Genomic DNA, 17,658 nt, shown 5'->3' with positions numbered 1-17,658 from the left:
CACTGGTTTGGTTTATTTATTATTTTGGGATGAGTGTAGCTTCCCTCATACAGAGCCTGTTATAATCATGTAAATGATGGTAAACTATAGTGGAAAAACACTTTTCCCCCCAAAGCAATGGATTTACATCAGAGTTTTTACACATGTTGTTTTCCTGGCTCTAAAACATGTGCCAACAGAAGCCTTTACAGCACTTCAGTGAAACAAGAATTAACTTTTTGCAGTGGATACATTTTGTTAGAAAAGGATCTGCTTTTGTGCTCATGGAAGTACTTTTTACAGGCTGATCCAAGGGAAACTGTGGTTTATCAAGTCAGACATGGACAGAGAAACCATTATTTCAGATTCTGATGAATAAGTTGTTCTGGAAAAGGTCTCTCTGAGACAGGTAGTGAGTCCCTGTGAATACTGTGGATTTTGCATTACATGGAGATTCATGGCTCTCCAAAGCAGCAAAGCCTTTGCCAAGGTCCAGTGGTTTATTCTGGTGTTAACTGATGCAGCTGAACTTACTCCGAACGCAACTTAGCTGCAAGTGGAGCCAAGGACAAGTGTGCTCAGCTCTGTTGTACCAAACGTGGTTAAATCCTGCTGGCAGTAGGAGTAGGATGAGCCCATTCCCAGCCAGAGATACAGACCCATCTTCCAGCTGCATTCTTCAAGCCCTGTTTTAAAATACATGGCACTGTACACCCTACCATTAAATACCGACTGAATGTGCTGGCCTTGTAAAGTAATCATCTGAGCAGGCATTGTGTAACTCTGCAGTTCTTGGGGCTCTGAGGATGATGAATCTGTAGGTGATAATGTGCATATTTATATACTGGAGTCTGTAAAGGAGCAAGGCAGTCAAACAATTAGCAAGGTAAACACAGCCCAAAGCTTCCAGCTTGTGGAATCCATTTGAGAACTGGAGGGTAATAGTAACATGGCAACAGGTCACTGGAGCACCGTTGGATGCTAAAATGTCAGAGACAAATGAATCACCATTACTGTTATTTTCCTGGATTTTATTTTACTCTACGGATTTGCCTCTCAACACTCATGTAGGAAACAGCACCAGCCCCAGTCTGCTTCTTTCAAGTGTAAGAACTAATCTGGCTCTTTTGTTCAGAGGGAAACTGATTTAAACAGATCCCACGTTATGAATGGCGATGCAGTGGGAGGCAGGATCAGCACCCTGGTGTGGCCATAGCCCGTGTCTCTGTGGTTTGGCAGAAGCCCACCAACCTCGTACGTGCCGTTCCTTCTGTCACTGCCGTCCCCGGGGGAGCAGAGCTGCCGCTTCGGAGGCCGTGTGTTTCCTGCAGCCTTCTGTGATCTCTTTTGTGTGAGCCCTCCGCGCCTCTGCGCAGTCTCAGGCTTCACTGAGGACTTCCCTCGCAATCTCTATCTTGACACCTTCAGTACTCTTGGCCCAGCCACAAAGAAGTGGTGAGGAGCCCCACCAACACACATCTGTCCATACACACCCGACAAGGGGCCCAGACAGCCCGGAGGGGCAAGTCTGTAAGCACAAAGAAAAGCTCCTGAGTCAGTGACAGCTGGGATGTTCTTGCAGGTCCTGCAGCCAGATTTGCTATCTCAGACACTCCTGAGATGACAACCCTGGCAGCTTTTTTTCCTCCCTAAGCACACAGAGTTAAAGAGAAGAGTAACAAGCACTGAAGTGGGAGTGTCTCTGCTTCAAAGGGACACAGACATCTTCTGGGTATCAAGAACAGGAAAAATAAAGCAGATGCCAGACAAAAAGTTCACCTGTCTTGCTGCTACAGGCACATCCGTCATAGTGACTTTGGCAATGCTTCATTGACCCAAGAGAGCTGAGGTGTTGAGTAGAACTGGCTCTTGGGTAGTAGAGGGCGTTAGCCCTGCACCTCATGGCTTCACAGAGGAAGCAGCTGCTAGCCATCCCCTGCTGTGAAGAGGCAGCTCCATCCCAAAACTGCCCATAGAGGGGGGTGACTGGGGAATAAGGAGGAGAGACAGAGGCAGTGCCCAGGGCTTTCTGAAAAGCCTCGTTTTGGAGTACAGGCTGTGGCACAGTCCCGTGCCGTGGCACGTGCTCTTTTATGTCCACAGAGGCTCAGAGGTTCTCTCTTCCTCCAGACCTTGCCAGCACAGCTCAGCACAAGCCTCCACACACATCTCCCCGGGAGACACTTCCATTTCTAACCTCTTTTCACCGCTTGTCTCAGCGAGGACTATCAGCTAAGGGAATGACTGGCGCCACTGGTGATCTGCAAGGTGGACATGAGGAGCTGGACAAAGAGCTGGCTCCTGTCTGTCACACGGCCGTGTCTGACTGTCAGGGCAACAGCCCTCCGCTACAACTTGCTAAATCGGAACCATTACCCTAGCAGAGCTGGCACTGCCTCACGAACTGAATCCCCATTACCACTTGAGTCTTCACTAGTACTTTTGAGTTGTTTTGCAGGACAAGACAAAGCTTGTCCTGAACCTGACTCCACAGAAGGATTCCCAAGACACAATATAACATATAAACCATGCAGCAGGTACAAAAGCCCTCTTCAAAGTGGTACTGCCAGTGATGGGCTGAACTACACACACAGTCTACGCAAGCTAGGTGAAGGGATCGGGATTTTTGAGGCTAAATTGGTATGCAGGCAGGTGAAACAAGTATTCAGCTCTGCCTGAATAGTTATTGCCTGCATTGCTGTGCTGAGCATTAGCATGTCAAAGATTCCAGATGACTTCTGAAGTAAACAATGATGGAGGTGAATAGCCAAAGGTGAGGTTTGCCACTACATGGCTGTAGGTGTAGGTGTTTTTCTGGAAGAGACTGGGAAAGGAAAGCGGAGAGTGAAATTCCAGAGAAAACTATTTCCATACAGGAGACTTCAAGTAAGCCTGCAAAATCCTTGGAAAACAAAACAAAAATTACAGTAAGATTGTAAACTGCAAATCAACAAACTTGGATTTTCCTAGTCCCCAGGGTCATTGCCAGGTAATAAATATATTTTATCCTGGAATTTAAAACTGGTGCTTAAATTATCTGCAAGAACTCATCTTGTAACAATGCAGGTGTGTGAATTCTTTATAAATTGTGGGTTATATCTTACACCTTTCATTGGAAAATAAAAAAGTCGCCACAAGACTGAAAAAAATTAACTATAAACAGCAGTGAAATTAAAAAGGAAGGATTTTGGCCGAGTGGAGGCAAGGGTATGAAGATACCATTTTGAAGACATTTTTAATTTATCTCTGTGTTTGATTTTATTTACTAACCACCTTCTATGATGAAAAGCCAAGTACCTCTTCCAGCAGTATTTTAAAATGAAAGCTGCAGCTCAAGCCAAGAGCGTATGAAGCCCTACAGTGCTGAGCCCTGGGTGCAAGGTCTCACCTGCACAGGGCTCCCAGCTGGACTGGACCCAGTTGTCTCGTTTGTGTTGGTGGAGCTGGTACAGCCAATTTCCTAGAGAAATCAATAGGAAGCGTTGTTCCGTTTCCAGGCCAACATCAGTAGGGGAAAGCCCAGGGTGAAGCTGGACAGGCAGTGATGCCGTTTGCAATTCAAACAACCTGGGATTGCTTCATTCACAGCTAGAGCTGCTTCCTGGGCAAAACCCTCACAACTTCATGCCCCTAAGAAAACAAACTTGCTAAGTGTCTGCTCCACAAGCCTGACTCAGAGCTTCGCTCCCATTCAACACCTCATAGCAACAATAAGAAGTGATTCTGCTCCCTGCCAAACCCTGACAGTGCAGGGAAATGTGCTTTTATCCCAAGCTTTAAAGCCATTCTGCTTTATGCAAAAATGTGACATTTGAAGCTCTAAATGAATCCAATGAGAAGACTTGAATTGGTGCAACACAGCTGCTCTGAATATGGAATTATGCTCAAATTCTAGCGAAAAGCTAGATTTAATTCAAATACTTCAACCTGTGTTCTCTGTACAAGATGGATCCAAGATTTGAAAATACCTGTTATTCCTATTATTACGATTATCTGCAACTGTCAGAGGATAGCTGTAGCATATAGAGAAGCCATGAACCTGTGGTGTCCTGGGTCCCAGCTAGAGCTCTGACAGTCATCCTCCACCTCTAATAGCTAGTCTCCCTTCAGAGGCAGATCCATGCAGGTCACTCAGGGGTTTAAGGGCAGCTTAGCTGTGGCAAAGGGAAAAATGCAGAATACACGCAAAATAATTCAAATCAGCCAATGCAGAGGAAGAACGCAGCCATCCTGTCCCACTCTGGCTCCACACTCAGCTGCCAGCAAATACTGAATTTGCATTCAAAACCTGTTTGAACCCCAATATTTTTATTACAGCCCCTACTGTATTGCTCTATCACAAAGCTACAAGATTTTTCTGGTTTGTCCAGTCTCCGTACCTACTGGTAAAAGTGCTATGTAAACCTAGTGCTAAATATCATTAAAGCCCAAGAATTTGGTTAGTGTGATTTCCATCCTTGCAAGATTTTTTTCAGAAACCCTCCTAGCTTATTCACTATGAAGGCAATGTCTTAATCACCGCTGAAGGGGAAGAACATGGACCGTGCTATCCCATGGCATTTTATTATTAATATTACTAGCCCCTTTGCGAGCTTCAGACTGAACTCTCCCTTCCCAGAATGGCTCTCCAGGGCCTTGGCAGTACAATTGCTCCCAAGGGCTGAGCTATGCATATATTATTATTATTGCTGTGCTATTCAGACACGTTGGGTTGTCTGGACTGAACACTAGTAACTGCATTATAAATAAGCAAGAGGCCACACTCACCACTTTCACTGTAACTGCCCTGGCTGCAGTTCTTATTTCGACAAGGAAAATAACAGACATTTTATAACTGAAAAAGCCAAGCAGAGTCATGGTGGTAGCCTCACCTCCCAGGAACTTGATCCTGTTAGAACGTATGTCCTCCTGAATCACTAACCCGAGAAGTTCATTCGCTTCCTTGGTTAGAGTGTGGGAGTGGTTTACTACGAGAGAGAAAGGATGAGCTGTTTGAGAAGATAAAAATTAACAGCACATCAAGGTGGATCAAGGGTTTGAACTGCTATATACTCTTTCTTTTTTTAAGGCAAGAGAAGTGGTAAAATGGAGCTTTGCACAGAAGGTGTGCAGCTGTCTGTGTGGAGCAGGTTAGGAAAAGCACTTGCTCCCATGTTAATTCTCTTAACCTTGTTACTTTCTCTTTAACCGGGTTAAACTCATGATGCGTGGGTAAGGATAAAACCTCGGTCATTGCTATGTACTTAAGAAGGGACAGCAGTTCACATTCTAGATATGTGAATAATGTTTACCCACATGGGCATTTTACAGCTTTCATCTTCTTCCTGCTATGCTCAATAAAAAACCCCCATTGTCCCCATAACCTGACTGCCATCTTTTCTGGGTGACATTTACTTCAGGGTCCTGCTACCCAGAGTTTGTGCCTGTAGTTTTCCAGCATCAAATTCTGAAAAACCATGCCTGTGAGACTTCAGCCACTTGGTTCTTACCTTTGCAGCTCGCCAAGCCTCCATGTCGAAGACTTATTCTTCTCATATTGCTTGTGCTTCTTTACCATCTATTATGGCTTATATTTTTCAAGCACATGGATAACCAGGACAACTTCTCAGCTAATGCTCACCTGCACTGACTTCCTGTTCAAACATCACTACAGCTATCGCAACCTAAAGAGAGGAGAGATACAAAGTCGTTATTTTATATATGCTGGTAGTTGGACAGCCCAAGGAGATGGGGTAAGATGCTCTGGAAGGTGGTCAGTATGGGGGTCAGGAAGGAACTGCTTCCTGCATACTGCAGCTTACATCCCATTTCCTTTCTCCCGAGCCACGTGCTCTTTGAAAAGCGAAATAGAAAACGTGGCCATTCTGAATTACAGCACTACAGAAACTTCTGCTCTTCCAGGAAAAATTCTGGTGATGGTCTCTAGAAAGCATGATGTCTCTGAAGATATTGAAGCCCAGTGGCTCTGGGAGGACCTGCTAGGAGTCAGAATGGCCACTCAAAGCAAGCAAGCAGGGTAGTTCAGCAGTTCTAACAGAACCATGATCTGAGGTCCCATCCATTTAGGTATCAGGAGCCTGGGAATTTTGGGTAAAATGAGCATTATTAATGATTAAGGGGAGACATGAAACGATTGTCTCAGAGATGGGGGATGCTGAAAAATATGCCAATAAACTTCTGAAAACAAGTTTCCTTTTCATCACGTCATGGAACCACAAATGGGTTCATGTAGGTTGAAACCACGTTTGTGACGAGCACACCTGCCTCAGTTCCCACGGATGGTCTCTGACCACTTCGAGGACGCAAGACTCCTAGTGCTTATTCTGGGCTTTAGACTACCCTGTCTGTGTTGTCTTCGGCTTCAAATATAGATCAGGCCATGGCACTTTGCTTTCATCTGTCTCTGCCAGGGGCTCCAATCGAACATGAACCTCAAAATGCTGGAATCCATGTTTGGAGCAGGTCTGTGTGTTCACAGAGAGGTCTTGGTTCATGGTGACATCAGAGGCACCGTGGTGATACAAACAAATAAAAACCTCTCCATCTCAAATCGAAGAATGTGCACCAGTCATGAAGAGAATTATTCTTTCCACCCCAATCTATGTTCTCTAAGCATTAGGAGACACTTGGCAATGAAAGCAAACTAAGCAGCCCCGAATCTTGTCTTCCCACCCCATCTACAAACAGCCACAAATAATCCTGGGAAAATACTGGCCTCGATTCTCATTTTCAGTCTCTTGCTGAATCACCTGCAAACATATCCACATATATTACCCACTGACAACCTCCACAGAGAATCCAGCTTTTCCCAACAAATAAATCAAAGCATCTAGAGTATATTCTGAAGAGTTGAGACAGCACAGCCTGTAAGCATCTAACAGCTTACTTCAGAAATGGAAACTCCAAGTCCAGCAGTAACAGACAGCAGGTCTTCGGAACCAATTGTTCCTAAGCAGAACCTATTTTCTGAAAGATGACAAGGGAATTCACAGACATTAACAGTTGCAAATAGCTGAATAGAGCAAATTCTGACAAAAATAAAAACTGTCTTACATCATTTCCAATAGTAGATCCTGATTGCTGGGCTGTTCATTTTTGCTGGCTTCCCAGCATACACTTACCATGGCAAAGGCACTGGCACAACTTAGGTAACCTGCTGAAGTCAAACAGCAGAGCAGTGGTTTAACGTAAATATTTTTTATGAGCAGTTGTTTGGCTGAAGCTTTGAGTCACAGTCAGTGATAGCATGACTTTGTGTTTTGTAGCAATTACAGTTCAATCAAGGATTATGGGGAGAGATTTTTAAAGAGCCAACAGAGATATCTTGTTCGAACATTTGTTTAAAACCAAAGCAAACACAAACTAAAGTAGCTGCAATAACAAGGTATCTTGCTACCCACTGGTATCTCCATACTGTACAAAGAACAGACTGACAGCAACGTCTCAGGAGATTCATATCTCTATAGTCAGAGAATGGGACTGAGACTTATCACATCCAATTTTTATTCACTGGTCTTTAAAGCAGAAAGGATTTTTGCCTTTGCAAAATCTAGAGTCTATCCCCAGCTAAAAATTGCTGGGTGCTACCAGACATGAAGGATAATGTCCTACAAGCATACGTAACACTGATTCATGGAAAAAAAACCTCCTAAAAACCTCACTTATTGCTGTTACTGCAACACGCAGACAGATATTGCCAACTTTCTGTCTCAGCCAGGATCTGGTTGGGTCACAGGACGATGGAAATGAGGTTGTCAGTCACACACAGCTTTGAATGTCAACCTGTAACCTGCTCATGTTACGTGACAATTTCTACTTGTGTCACAAATACAGGTGGGAAGTCTGGATACATCAGAGCGTTCCCTGAGCAGGGCTAGACAACCAGGAGTTCACCCCATCGGCACTAAACATCACAAAACCAATCTGCTCTGATTATTAATTAGTTCTATTATAATACTGCATATTAACTCTAGCTTGTGGTTGGAAGCTGTACAAACTCCTAGCAAATACAGCTATTGCCCCAAAGGTTTTATAGCTAAAAAAGACAAGGACAGACAAAAGGAGAGAGAAAATAGAACAAGAAAGGATTGGGACTTTAGACAGACAGACATGAACTGCCTTATTCCAAGGTAACACAACCACTGAATTTAAGTATTCCAAGTCCCACTCTTTACACTTTAAGCATAATACGAGCCTGCATTCCTGGTGACGGTGAGATTTCCAGATAGCAAGACAGGGCTGGTGCTGAGAATTCCTTTGCAGAAGACAACTGAGGTGCAAATATTGAGTCTAGTGTTTCCTAAGTGAGCTACAGCAAACCTTCAAAACAAAGTGCAGTGGCAACTTGAAAAAAATAAGGAACTTGTTTGCCATTTCATGTGGTCATACTTTGTCCAGGAGATAAAGCTACCCAGATCAGCCAAATCATCAAAACAACGTTGCTTTGCCTGTGACATTGCCACAAGAAAGGATCAGCCCAGCAGTAAAAATCCAGGGCTGAAACATGATACTTGAGTGAGGAAAGGCAAAATAGTTTGGATTATGTAAATGAGAACTTTTTCCCATAAGGTTTCATCTACCCAGCGGGACACAAACATACCCGAGAGGCTTGAAGAGATTTAAATGCCCATTTCTTTTTATCTGCTTGTTTTCTTTGCTGACTCAGCGATTTTGATTGTTCTAATATTGTCACTACCATCATGAGATAAAAGCAGCCTCTGTGAAAAGTATTCTGGAATTTGATCTCAGCATCTTTGAAAGCTCTGTCTGTAGACTGGATAGTGGCTGGAGCACAGCATCCATGGGGCTGAATTCCCCAGCAGCAGAGGCAGCCTCCACAGCCTTCGTTGTGCAGGGATACAGTCTAGAATCCTTTACTCCATGGAGAGTGTTTATAATAAGTGTTCCCATGAATGTCATTGCTTGGCATTCTGGTTTTGACAGGGAGTCATTATTTTTGCCCTCTTTTCTATAACTCAGCCCTACCTTAAATTCCAACACCAACTTCATTTTCCCTCACAGCGTCACTAGTCAGGTGGTGATGTTCAGTCTGCAAGATGTGGGCTCAAGCAGGATGCTCTGGCTTCCTTTCAGAAGATCAGCAGTTGCTAGTCCCCTCTGTTGCCAGGTCTGGTCACTGACACGCCGGGAAGATTTCAGTCTCCTCTGGTGGCACGGTTTGTTTCACAGAAGAGCAGAGGAATCTCTCCAGCGCCGTGCACATTCCATGCCCATCTGCGTTGTGCACAACGTCCTGTCGCTATCTACAGGGTGGACTGTACTCTGTGAGCTCTAACGCATCCTGCCTCTTGGCTTACTAGTGACTTATTTTTACACTTACTTCAGTCAGGAGTCCTTGCTTCCACTTTTTGACTACTTCTTTCTTAATCCTCTAGTCATTTAAGAGCTCCTCATGCAGAGACGTATTGGTCTCTTCTGTGTTCTCACCTTGCCTTTGCACCAGGATGATTTCCTACTGTCTCTTCACTACTATTTGTTTCAGAAACTGAGAGATCTCTTGCACTCCTTTACCCCCAAGATAATCTTCTGAAAGGCATCCAAATGCATCTAAGTTACTTAAACAATGGAACTTGATATATTTATGAAAAGAAGCTTCTGACCAAATTTTCTTCGCTACCAGCGTAGGAGAATCAATAAACCATGAGTATCTTTTAAAAACTCTCCTGGGAGTCCTGTTATCCAGAAGACTGCAGAAGAATCTCTTTTGTATGTAGATATTTGAAACGTGACAACAAACATCAGAAACAGAAAAAGATTTATTAGAAATATTACACAGATTTTTGCATCATACATTTTAATAATGTTAATCTTTAAATATTAGCATGTCCAAATCTGGCAATGCCTAGTATATACATTCTAATGTGCTCTTTGTATAAATTAGGTTATGATGTAACATCTGTACCCAATAGAGAAAGCTAAAAGTACTTGACTGTTAGAGGTGATTATCCCATATGACAAACTCAAGCCTGGACCAACAGTCAATAAAAACATTGTGTCCAGCACTGCCCAGTGGAACTTGGCACACGTGCAAGTCAAAAACATAGAGACCATCAGTTGAGAAAAATGTTAATTGCAGTTCAGTTATAAGCTTGATGCTACACTATATTGGTGAGTGAGTCTAAATGGCACTGGAGTTGGTAAAAACCAATACAGTCTAGCATAGTAGAAGTTATTGCTGGGTTTAAAAATGTCTTAATGCTCAGTGCCCTGAGTCTTTTTAGGCAAAAGCCCTCTTCTGACAGGAAAATGCATAATCTCATCCCATACAGGCTCTGCCTTTTATCAGATACACAAGGCACAGCTCTGCAAGCAGCTGGCCCTGTCAGATAGTTCCTGCTGGAAGACCCGGTACCGTAAGCACAGAAAGATGAGGGAGGTACAAACAAACTAATGAGCCAATGCTCGTATTTTCATTCCCCTCCCTGAGGAAGGGGGAATGTCAGTGAAGCAAAAAGGTAGATTTTGAAGAGTTCCAGGTCAGGAATCAAGCAGGGAAGAACTAATCATTCTGCCAGCGTGTGCTTACTTGGTCTGGACACAAAACTTGCATGTAACTGGTTGCACATATGAAACGAGAAAAATCATAGAGAAGACCCGTAAAAAACAACTTCGAATTGCAAAAAGAAAACCTGCCAAAACTCAAAGAGAATGTGTCTCACCGAGAGGAAACTGGAGAATGTGCACAAGTGAAAAATCAGTCTGCTTAGTATGGCTGTCTTGCTGCAGCACAGGAAGAAACGGGAAATCTTTGTCCCCTTCGCATTTCTGTCACTGCCATCACAGGCACAGAAAGGGGAACCTGGCAATGGCAGCAAGTTGTGCTCTCTTCCCTCCTCACCTTCTAAGATCCACCCCAGGATGTCCTCTTAGGAGAAATGTCACTCAAGATGACAGTCAGTAAGGACTCTCAAGCTGACAGCCTTTGCTGTCCACAAAGGCCAAGGTATGTATGTCCCATATACGCCCCACCCCTCACACGCTGGACTTTCACTCCATGCAGTTTCACCGCGTACTTTCAGAAACAGCTCATCAGCCTTTCTAGAAAACCTTCTTAGAGGGCTGACTCTGGGCTCGCTTCTCAACGCCTCTGTACCTTCCCAAGCCATGAATCAATTTGTACCTTCTATGTCTCACCAGAAATTCTGGGAGTCAGATTGTATACTTTTCACACGCTAATCTCCTTTCCTCTGTAACAGCTATAGTACAACAGCCACACGATGCGATATCCCTCCATGGAACGTCACTGAAATCCCCATCCTAACCATTCTTCTCACGTGCTCATCCAAAATCAGCTATTTGGTTTCTTGTAGTCTGGCAGACTACCCAAGTACACACATACAAGCATGTGCAGGTATGTTTAAGAGTGACTGTATATTTAGGGAGCATATGGTGACATGGTGGAGAGATTTCATCTGCCTGCATCAGGGAAAGATCCATTACTCCGAAGAGGCAAAGTCAGAAAGGATTTAGGCAGCTTAGGAAAACCGTTACTGACACAACACATTACACCATCCATGTCATATCATCACATGTTCCAATCTAGGACATTTTCAGAGGATTCTCAGAACTTCTATAAAGACTATCCCAATACCCTCCAGCTTAACTTAATTAACAAACTCTGATTTTAAAGGCAGCTAGTACTTTGATTTTGCAGTTCAAATTTAAGATGTCTTACAAGGGCCTGTAGACTTTCTGAAAATCAGGTTGGTCTGCAGCACCTTTTGTGGGACAAATTTAAATTTATGTTCAAATTTTAAGGCAGCATGAAAAACATGAGTAATTTTGGAAAATCCAGGTCTAGAAATGTAACTGTGCAAGGCTCAAAAGGAAGAAAAATACTGTAACAGTTAAATGAACAAATAAACAATATTCTTAATCTCAAAAAATAACCTGGAAGAGCATCTCTCAAAGTATCAGCGTTTCAAAAAGATGATCTGCAGGTTTGAGGACTGAAAAGTAACATTGAGCAAATGGTGAAACTGAGTATCTTCTTCCCTACTGACAGACAGCTCCTTGTTCTAACTCCTAGATAAGTAAAAAATTTTTAAGAATATACCATAAAACTGGGTAGAATTAGTGTTTGGTCTGTGCTACTGGGAGACATGGGAGAATAAGCTGCAAAGAGATGACAGAAACATTACTTTGCAAAAATAATTTAAAAAAAGCTGCTAGATCAAACAGAATGGTCTGTAAGGTTAGAGTAAGTCTTGGAGAAACAGATTAGAATAAATGTCAGAACAGTGCTTGAAGCAAATGATACTGACCCATTCGATAACATATTCAGTGTATGTCTGACAGTCACAGGGAACACACGCTTCCAGGGACCAGAGGGTTAAGATTATCTTTTTCAGATCAAGTGGAGCCCTCTGACTTTGAACTGTTTACCAGACGCTGGGAATTAAAACAGTTTTTCTCATCCCTGCAAGTGCCCAATCCAAAGCCCACTGAGGAATATGGAATTTTCTGTGTTGACTTCACTCTGCTTTGAACTACAGCCCGTTGGAGAGCATTGGGATCTCTGCCAACGGACACCTCAAGGGAAAAGAGCCTGCTGCATCCACAAGGCACTGGAGCTCTGCAGCGTGACCGCCTTCCTAAACCAACTCTGCTTAGCAGCTATTTTTCTCTTCCATCTTATCACATAACAGGAGACTTGTATCTGAGGACACTTAGAGCAACTCATCCTATGTTCTCTAGGGATGACAGAGTGCCTGCTGAAAAATACTGGAGGGTTAATTCAATCTAGAAAGCACTCTCCTGCAAAGTAGTATCTCTGGCCAGCATTTACAACTGCTTTCTCACAGTATAGGATGACACAAAGAGTGCAAGGGCACCGTAAGTGTGTGTCACTGTCCTTTTTTATCACACAGACTCTCAAAAGATTGGAATCAGACTTTCCTGGGTGCGATGGATTACAATAAATGTTCGACTAAAACTAAGAGCAAGTGATGCTTTTCTTCTACTGCGAAATAGGCATACACTGCATTCCTCCAAATTCCTTTCTGTTCAATACACTCACTGACCTTGGCCACTGTCATCTATCCCTTAATCCTGTATTTTGCTGTGAGAAAACCAAGAATACTATTTTAAATAGTGTTTAAAAAAAACAAACAACAAAGCCAGAAGCTGAGATCAGCCACCTGCAAAGCCCCAGAAAACCTGAAACCAAGTTTCTTCTGTGAAATCACTTGTTTCTATTTCATGAGCCTTTTTTCAGGAGTTAAGAGCAGTAGGCATGCACTATTATTTTTTGCAAGAGAGAAATGATCCCTAGCTCCCTATGATTAACATTCACAAAGCATCAAGTCTGGTCACTGGGTTAAACATGCTAACTAAACAACAACATTCTTCTACCAGCATAATCTAAAGCAGGTAGGCAGCCTTCTAATGAGGTCCTGGACAAAGCACGCTCTCCAAGACCTGCTCCTAAAACAAATTAAGCAGCCTGTTTGATCCTGCTATCCTTGGAGACAAACAGAAAATTTAACTTCATGAGGTGAAATAAGAAAAATGGTATAACGGAAATTAAACAGTATCTTTCAGACATTTAACTAACAGCATTGTTGAGCTGGAAAGCTATTCTCTGGCGCCTTAGAGATTTCCAGGACACAGAGAGGGGTTCCAGTTAAATTTTTTTGTAACTTGTGAAGTTGCAACTTCCATTGGTATGAATATATTACTGTGTTCCTTTACAGGGTAACATCACTTCCATGTAACAGTGCCCTGTGGACTACATTTTATTGGGCAGGGCACAGGCTGTCTCAAGATTCACGCCCCTACACAGCATGTGCGATTTGTGCTGATTGTACAGGATCAACACAGAAGAAAGAAGTTACTCCCCTCAATCCACAAAAATATGGACTACTGAGATGTATTGCTTAGAGAGTCATCACCTGATTACTGGCACCTTGCAAACTAAAGCTAGTAAACTGCATTTGCAATATCCCTGTGATAACTGTGCCTGCACAGTCAGCTGGGAAACTGAGCTCTGGCTTCCCGTAGTAATCAAGTAATGAAATTGTAGTAATAATCCTATTTTTCCTCAAAGAGATTACTTCTGTTTGATCTGAAATGAAGTCCTGGCATCTAGCAGGAGCTTTCAGAGTTCTTTCACTAACTGTGATGGAACAGAGTGTGGTTTCTGAGTTACAAATGATCTTGTTGTTATCCTGCTGGTTAAGCTATGACAAGCAAACTAGTATACTTATTGGGTGAGATGTGTGAGAATAACTCAGGTTAAGGTTCTACACACTTATGTGCATCTGTCATGATGTTTTACAAAATATATGGAGGCAAGAAAACAACATGTATTTGGGATGAGTTAAGCACATTTTGGCAAGAGCAGCATTTTTGTGAGCTTTTGTATTAATATTAATCTCCCAGCCTCCCTTGAGTGCCAGCATAGTCCACACTGATTTAGAACTTCACTTTGTAGCAGGTCTCCTGTTAGTGGAGTCTGGTTTGAGGCAAACATTGTTTAGCACAAGGGATCCTCTTCAGAAATATCCCACGCATGTTTGAAAATGTTTTGCAATTTCTCTGTGGGAATAAAATTACAGATAAATTTGGTTTGTATAGATGAATGATGGATATTTATTTGGTTGCAGTCCCAGATGTAATCAAAATTATGGAAGAGCTTTCTTTCAAACTAAGAGCTCAGGTTGGTTGTGGAAGAGGAGCAAGTGGATTTTTAAAGTGATCGAGTGCATCTGTAGCATTCTTTGTTCTCTTCCCCACTTCTGTCCACCTCTTGCTCTGCATCTCAGGTCTCAAAGTACTTGTAAATCTGGGCGACGTACTGCATCACACTCTGCCAGTCTGGCCGGTCTGTGTACATCATCTCACTGAGCTCCTGCACAGGACAGACATGTTGTCAAAACTTAGTCAAGCACCACCACCGGGAAGATCACTGGGTCCTCTGAGTAGCTGTGGCTATTGAACACTACTTCTGCTTCCATTCCAGAGCTCCTTAAAGCCACATGAAAAAAAAGTCCATGGGAATGATCGACTGGCCTAGTGCAATTCTGAAACTCGTTAACAAACTAGTTAAACAGCCATATCCATTTTACATCCTGGAAGATTTCTTCCATCTGCAATCAAAGATCAATTCCCTATATAACTTCATTCAAATGGCTGCTTCTTTGCATGTTTGCATTTAGCTCATGAACCCTGTAATATTTTTCCCTTCATATTAAACTTATCTCTTCCTTGTCATCATATTGTTGATTTTTGAAAAGGCTTTTTAATTATTTAACAAATTATCCATGTTTCTTAAAACACTAAAACAAAAAGAAAGAAAATGGTCTAACAGGCAAGTCTGCCCATGAAAACAGGAATCATCTGCAATTGGCTTCCAGGAGGAGGACATAATCAATACTCTCATTTCAATACTAGATGACCTCCAGAAGTTCCTTCAAATTATATTAATTCTATGATTCTACACATTCTTTCTGGAAGCTCTCCGAACACTATGAACTTTCAGAGGTGGTAGTGCAGCCTTTCCTAGCACTACTTGAACATTTTCAGTGCAAGCTGACTGACTGGCCACATGGCAACAAAGGCTTTGGAACAGTGTATGCAGCAAATCTTCTCTTGCTAAAAGAAGGTTACTCACCAGGCTGGGTTTGATGCCTACACTTTCAGCAGCTTGAAATGCCAACAGCAGATTTCTTTTCTGTAAAAATAAAACAGAAGTTCAAAAGGATTATCATCAAAGTATGATTCCTGAACCCTACCTTGCACCTGGTTAATCAGTAAGTTTAAATGAAACACACTAGGTTCAATACTTTCACACAGATGCTTTTTTGTATTAGTAAGGTACACTCACAAACAAGTTCTTTGTCTTTGAATAGTTCATCTACTTTTGGCCAAGCCACAGACCTGTTTTTGACAAGTAGGTTCTTGTAAAACTGATTACAACTGGGCAAAAAACCCCACTGAGGTTCTGTCTTTATTATGAGTGAAAGGTTTCTGAAGAGGTGTTAACTAAGGCTTTCCTCTATACAGTATAATTCTTATTGTAATAGATACTAGCTGTCTGAAGTAAATCCAGGTTTCTTCCCTTTGTGAGGGTCTTTAGAATGTGCTGACACGGTCTGACTTTCAGATACATTGCTGTCCAAGTAGTTCCATGAACGATCTGTCTGCCTACTGATCTAGCACTTTTAATGCGTGCTGCTCTAGCCTTTCAAAAGGGATGCTGTCTTCATGTTTATCCACAGCACTCACTGGATTCAGGCAACTTGGCACTAACTCTTTCTCCAGTAGTCCCTGCATTTCTCTCTGGGAGCTCACTGTTGGTTTCCTTCCCCCCTTCATCAAGCCTGTTTGATTTGTAACTTCTCAACTGACATCTCTTACTGTTGCTCCCATTTACTTATTTTGCATCAATCAAGATCAAGATCTTACAACGCTGTGTCTCCACCACATACCCATCAAAATGGATAATGTTCACCCTGAATTCTGCAAATGGTGTAGGAGCAGGTACAACGAAACTTACTTTATCCTGGCTGTTGAGCTCTTGGTAAGGAATATGTGCAGGCAGATATGTGTGCAGAAGAGCACAGAAGGCCAGCCCATCACTCCAGCTGCTGCTGAAGTTGGTAATATCAATATTCTGTAAGAGAAAACATGAATCATCTCTGAACAGTGCTACACAACAAAAAAATCTCCAAACAATAGTTTTTATGCAGTCATGAAACAAACACTCAAGAGTATTAAAGGAACATAGGTTTACATTTTCCATTCTTCATTCTTTTTCATGTCAAGTTGAAAGATACCAAGTAGGATGGCAAGTTTCAAAGTCCTGGATAAGGGACTGTGAAGGAGTTAAATGTTTTTCACACCAGGCCCCAAACAGAGAGACTCTCTCCAATGCTTTCTAGAAGGTGAGAAATAGCATGTGCAGAACGTGCTGCCGCTGCAATTTTCTTGAGCTGGCAACAGGAAGGACTTTATCTGGAGCCTTTCAATGGCAGAAATATGAGTTCCCCAGCACCTACGACTGAAGTCACTGGTATTTTAAAATGGTGTTTTGTAATTGATTTTATGCTTCCTTGTCTCAGGATGTGTAACAGGGGGATGGATTTGTAGAACGATGAGACAGTGTAATCAGTGTATTTGACTACTGTTATCTGATTACACAGCAAAGACATGCTTTAATGAAAATGTGTAATTAACAATTATGACTTGATTCAGCCCCTTATCAAAAGTGATATCGAACCAATGAAATACTAACATAGTCCTCAAGCCCTAAATAATGTGCTTGCTTGTATGAGAGGGAGGCTCAAACTTGGCAACAGCAATGGCTGAATGGGCAGCTTGCCAAGAGCTGGGCAGATGTGCCCAGTTTGCAGTCATTGGCATGAATGCATGTCTGCATTCTCACATTCTTTATCAATGCAGCATCTTTCATCTGCATATCACAGAGCACTTAACAAAAGGCAGATAAAGAATGGGAAGTCTGAGATACAGAATTTAATCATCTATCCCAATTCACAAAATGAGCCATAAGTAGCTGAGGAGAGAACAGAGGTTTCCTGATGCTTGCTCTCCTACCACAAATAACTGTGGCTCCGACATTGGTACAAAGTATAATACAAGATCCTTATGGAACAGAAACATCAGAAATCTTTAAATCTTGTCTTCACAGATTTCCTA

General features: G+C 42.5%; 1 protein-coding gene across 2 annotated transcripts in view; it reads right to left on the bottom strand.

Moving 5' to 3' along the window:
• Positions 1-9,737: 9,737 nt before the first annotated feature.
• The window catches only part of SPECC1 (sperm antigen with calponin homology and coiled-coil domains 1), an 89,148-nt gene continuing 81,227 nt past the window's right edge, over positions 9,738-17,658 (bottom strand). For both annotated transcript variants that reach the window (XM_074889825.1, XM_074889826.1), the window contains 3 exons: positions 16,499-16,615; positions 15,614-15,673; positions 9,738-14,851 (listed from right to left, as the gene is read on the bottom strand). In XM_074889825.1, the coding sequence (XP_074745926.1) occupies positions 14,762-14,851; positions 15,614-15,673; positions 16,499-16,615 (267 nt within the window). In that variant the 3' untranslated portion in view covers positions 9,738-14,761. The remainder of the gene's footprint in view (positions 14,852-15,613; positions 15,674-16,498; positions 16,616-17,658) is intronic.

Source organism: Strix uralensis, chromosome 20 (genome assembly GCF_047716275.1).
Source record: "Strix uralensis isolate ZFMK-TIS-50842 chromosome 20, bStrUra1, whole genome shotgun sequence".
Taxonomy (NCBI): Eukaryota; Metazoa; Chordata; class Aves; order Strigiformes; family Strigidae; genus Strix; species Strix uralensis.
The sequence above is the reverse complement of the archived record's forward strand: the minus strand, read 5'-3'. Positions and strand labels throughout refer to the sequence as shown.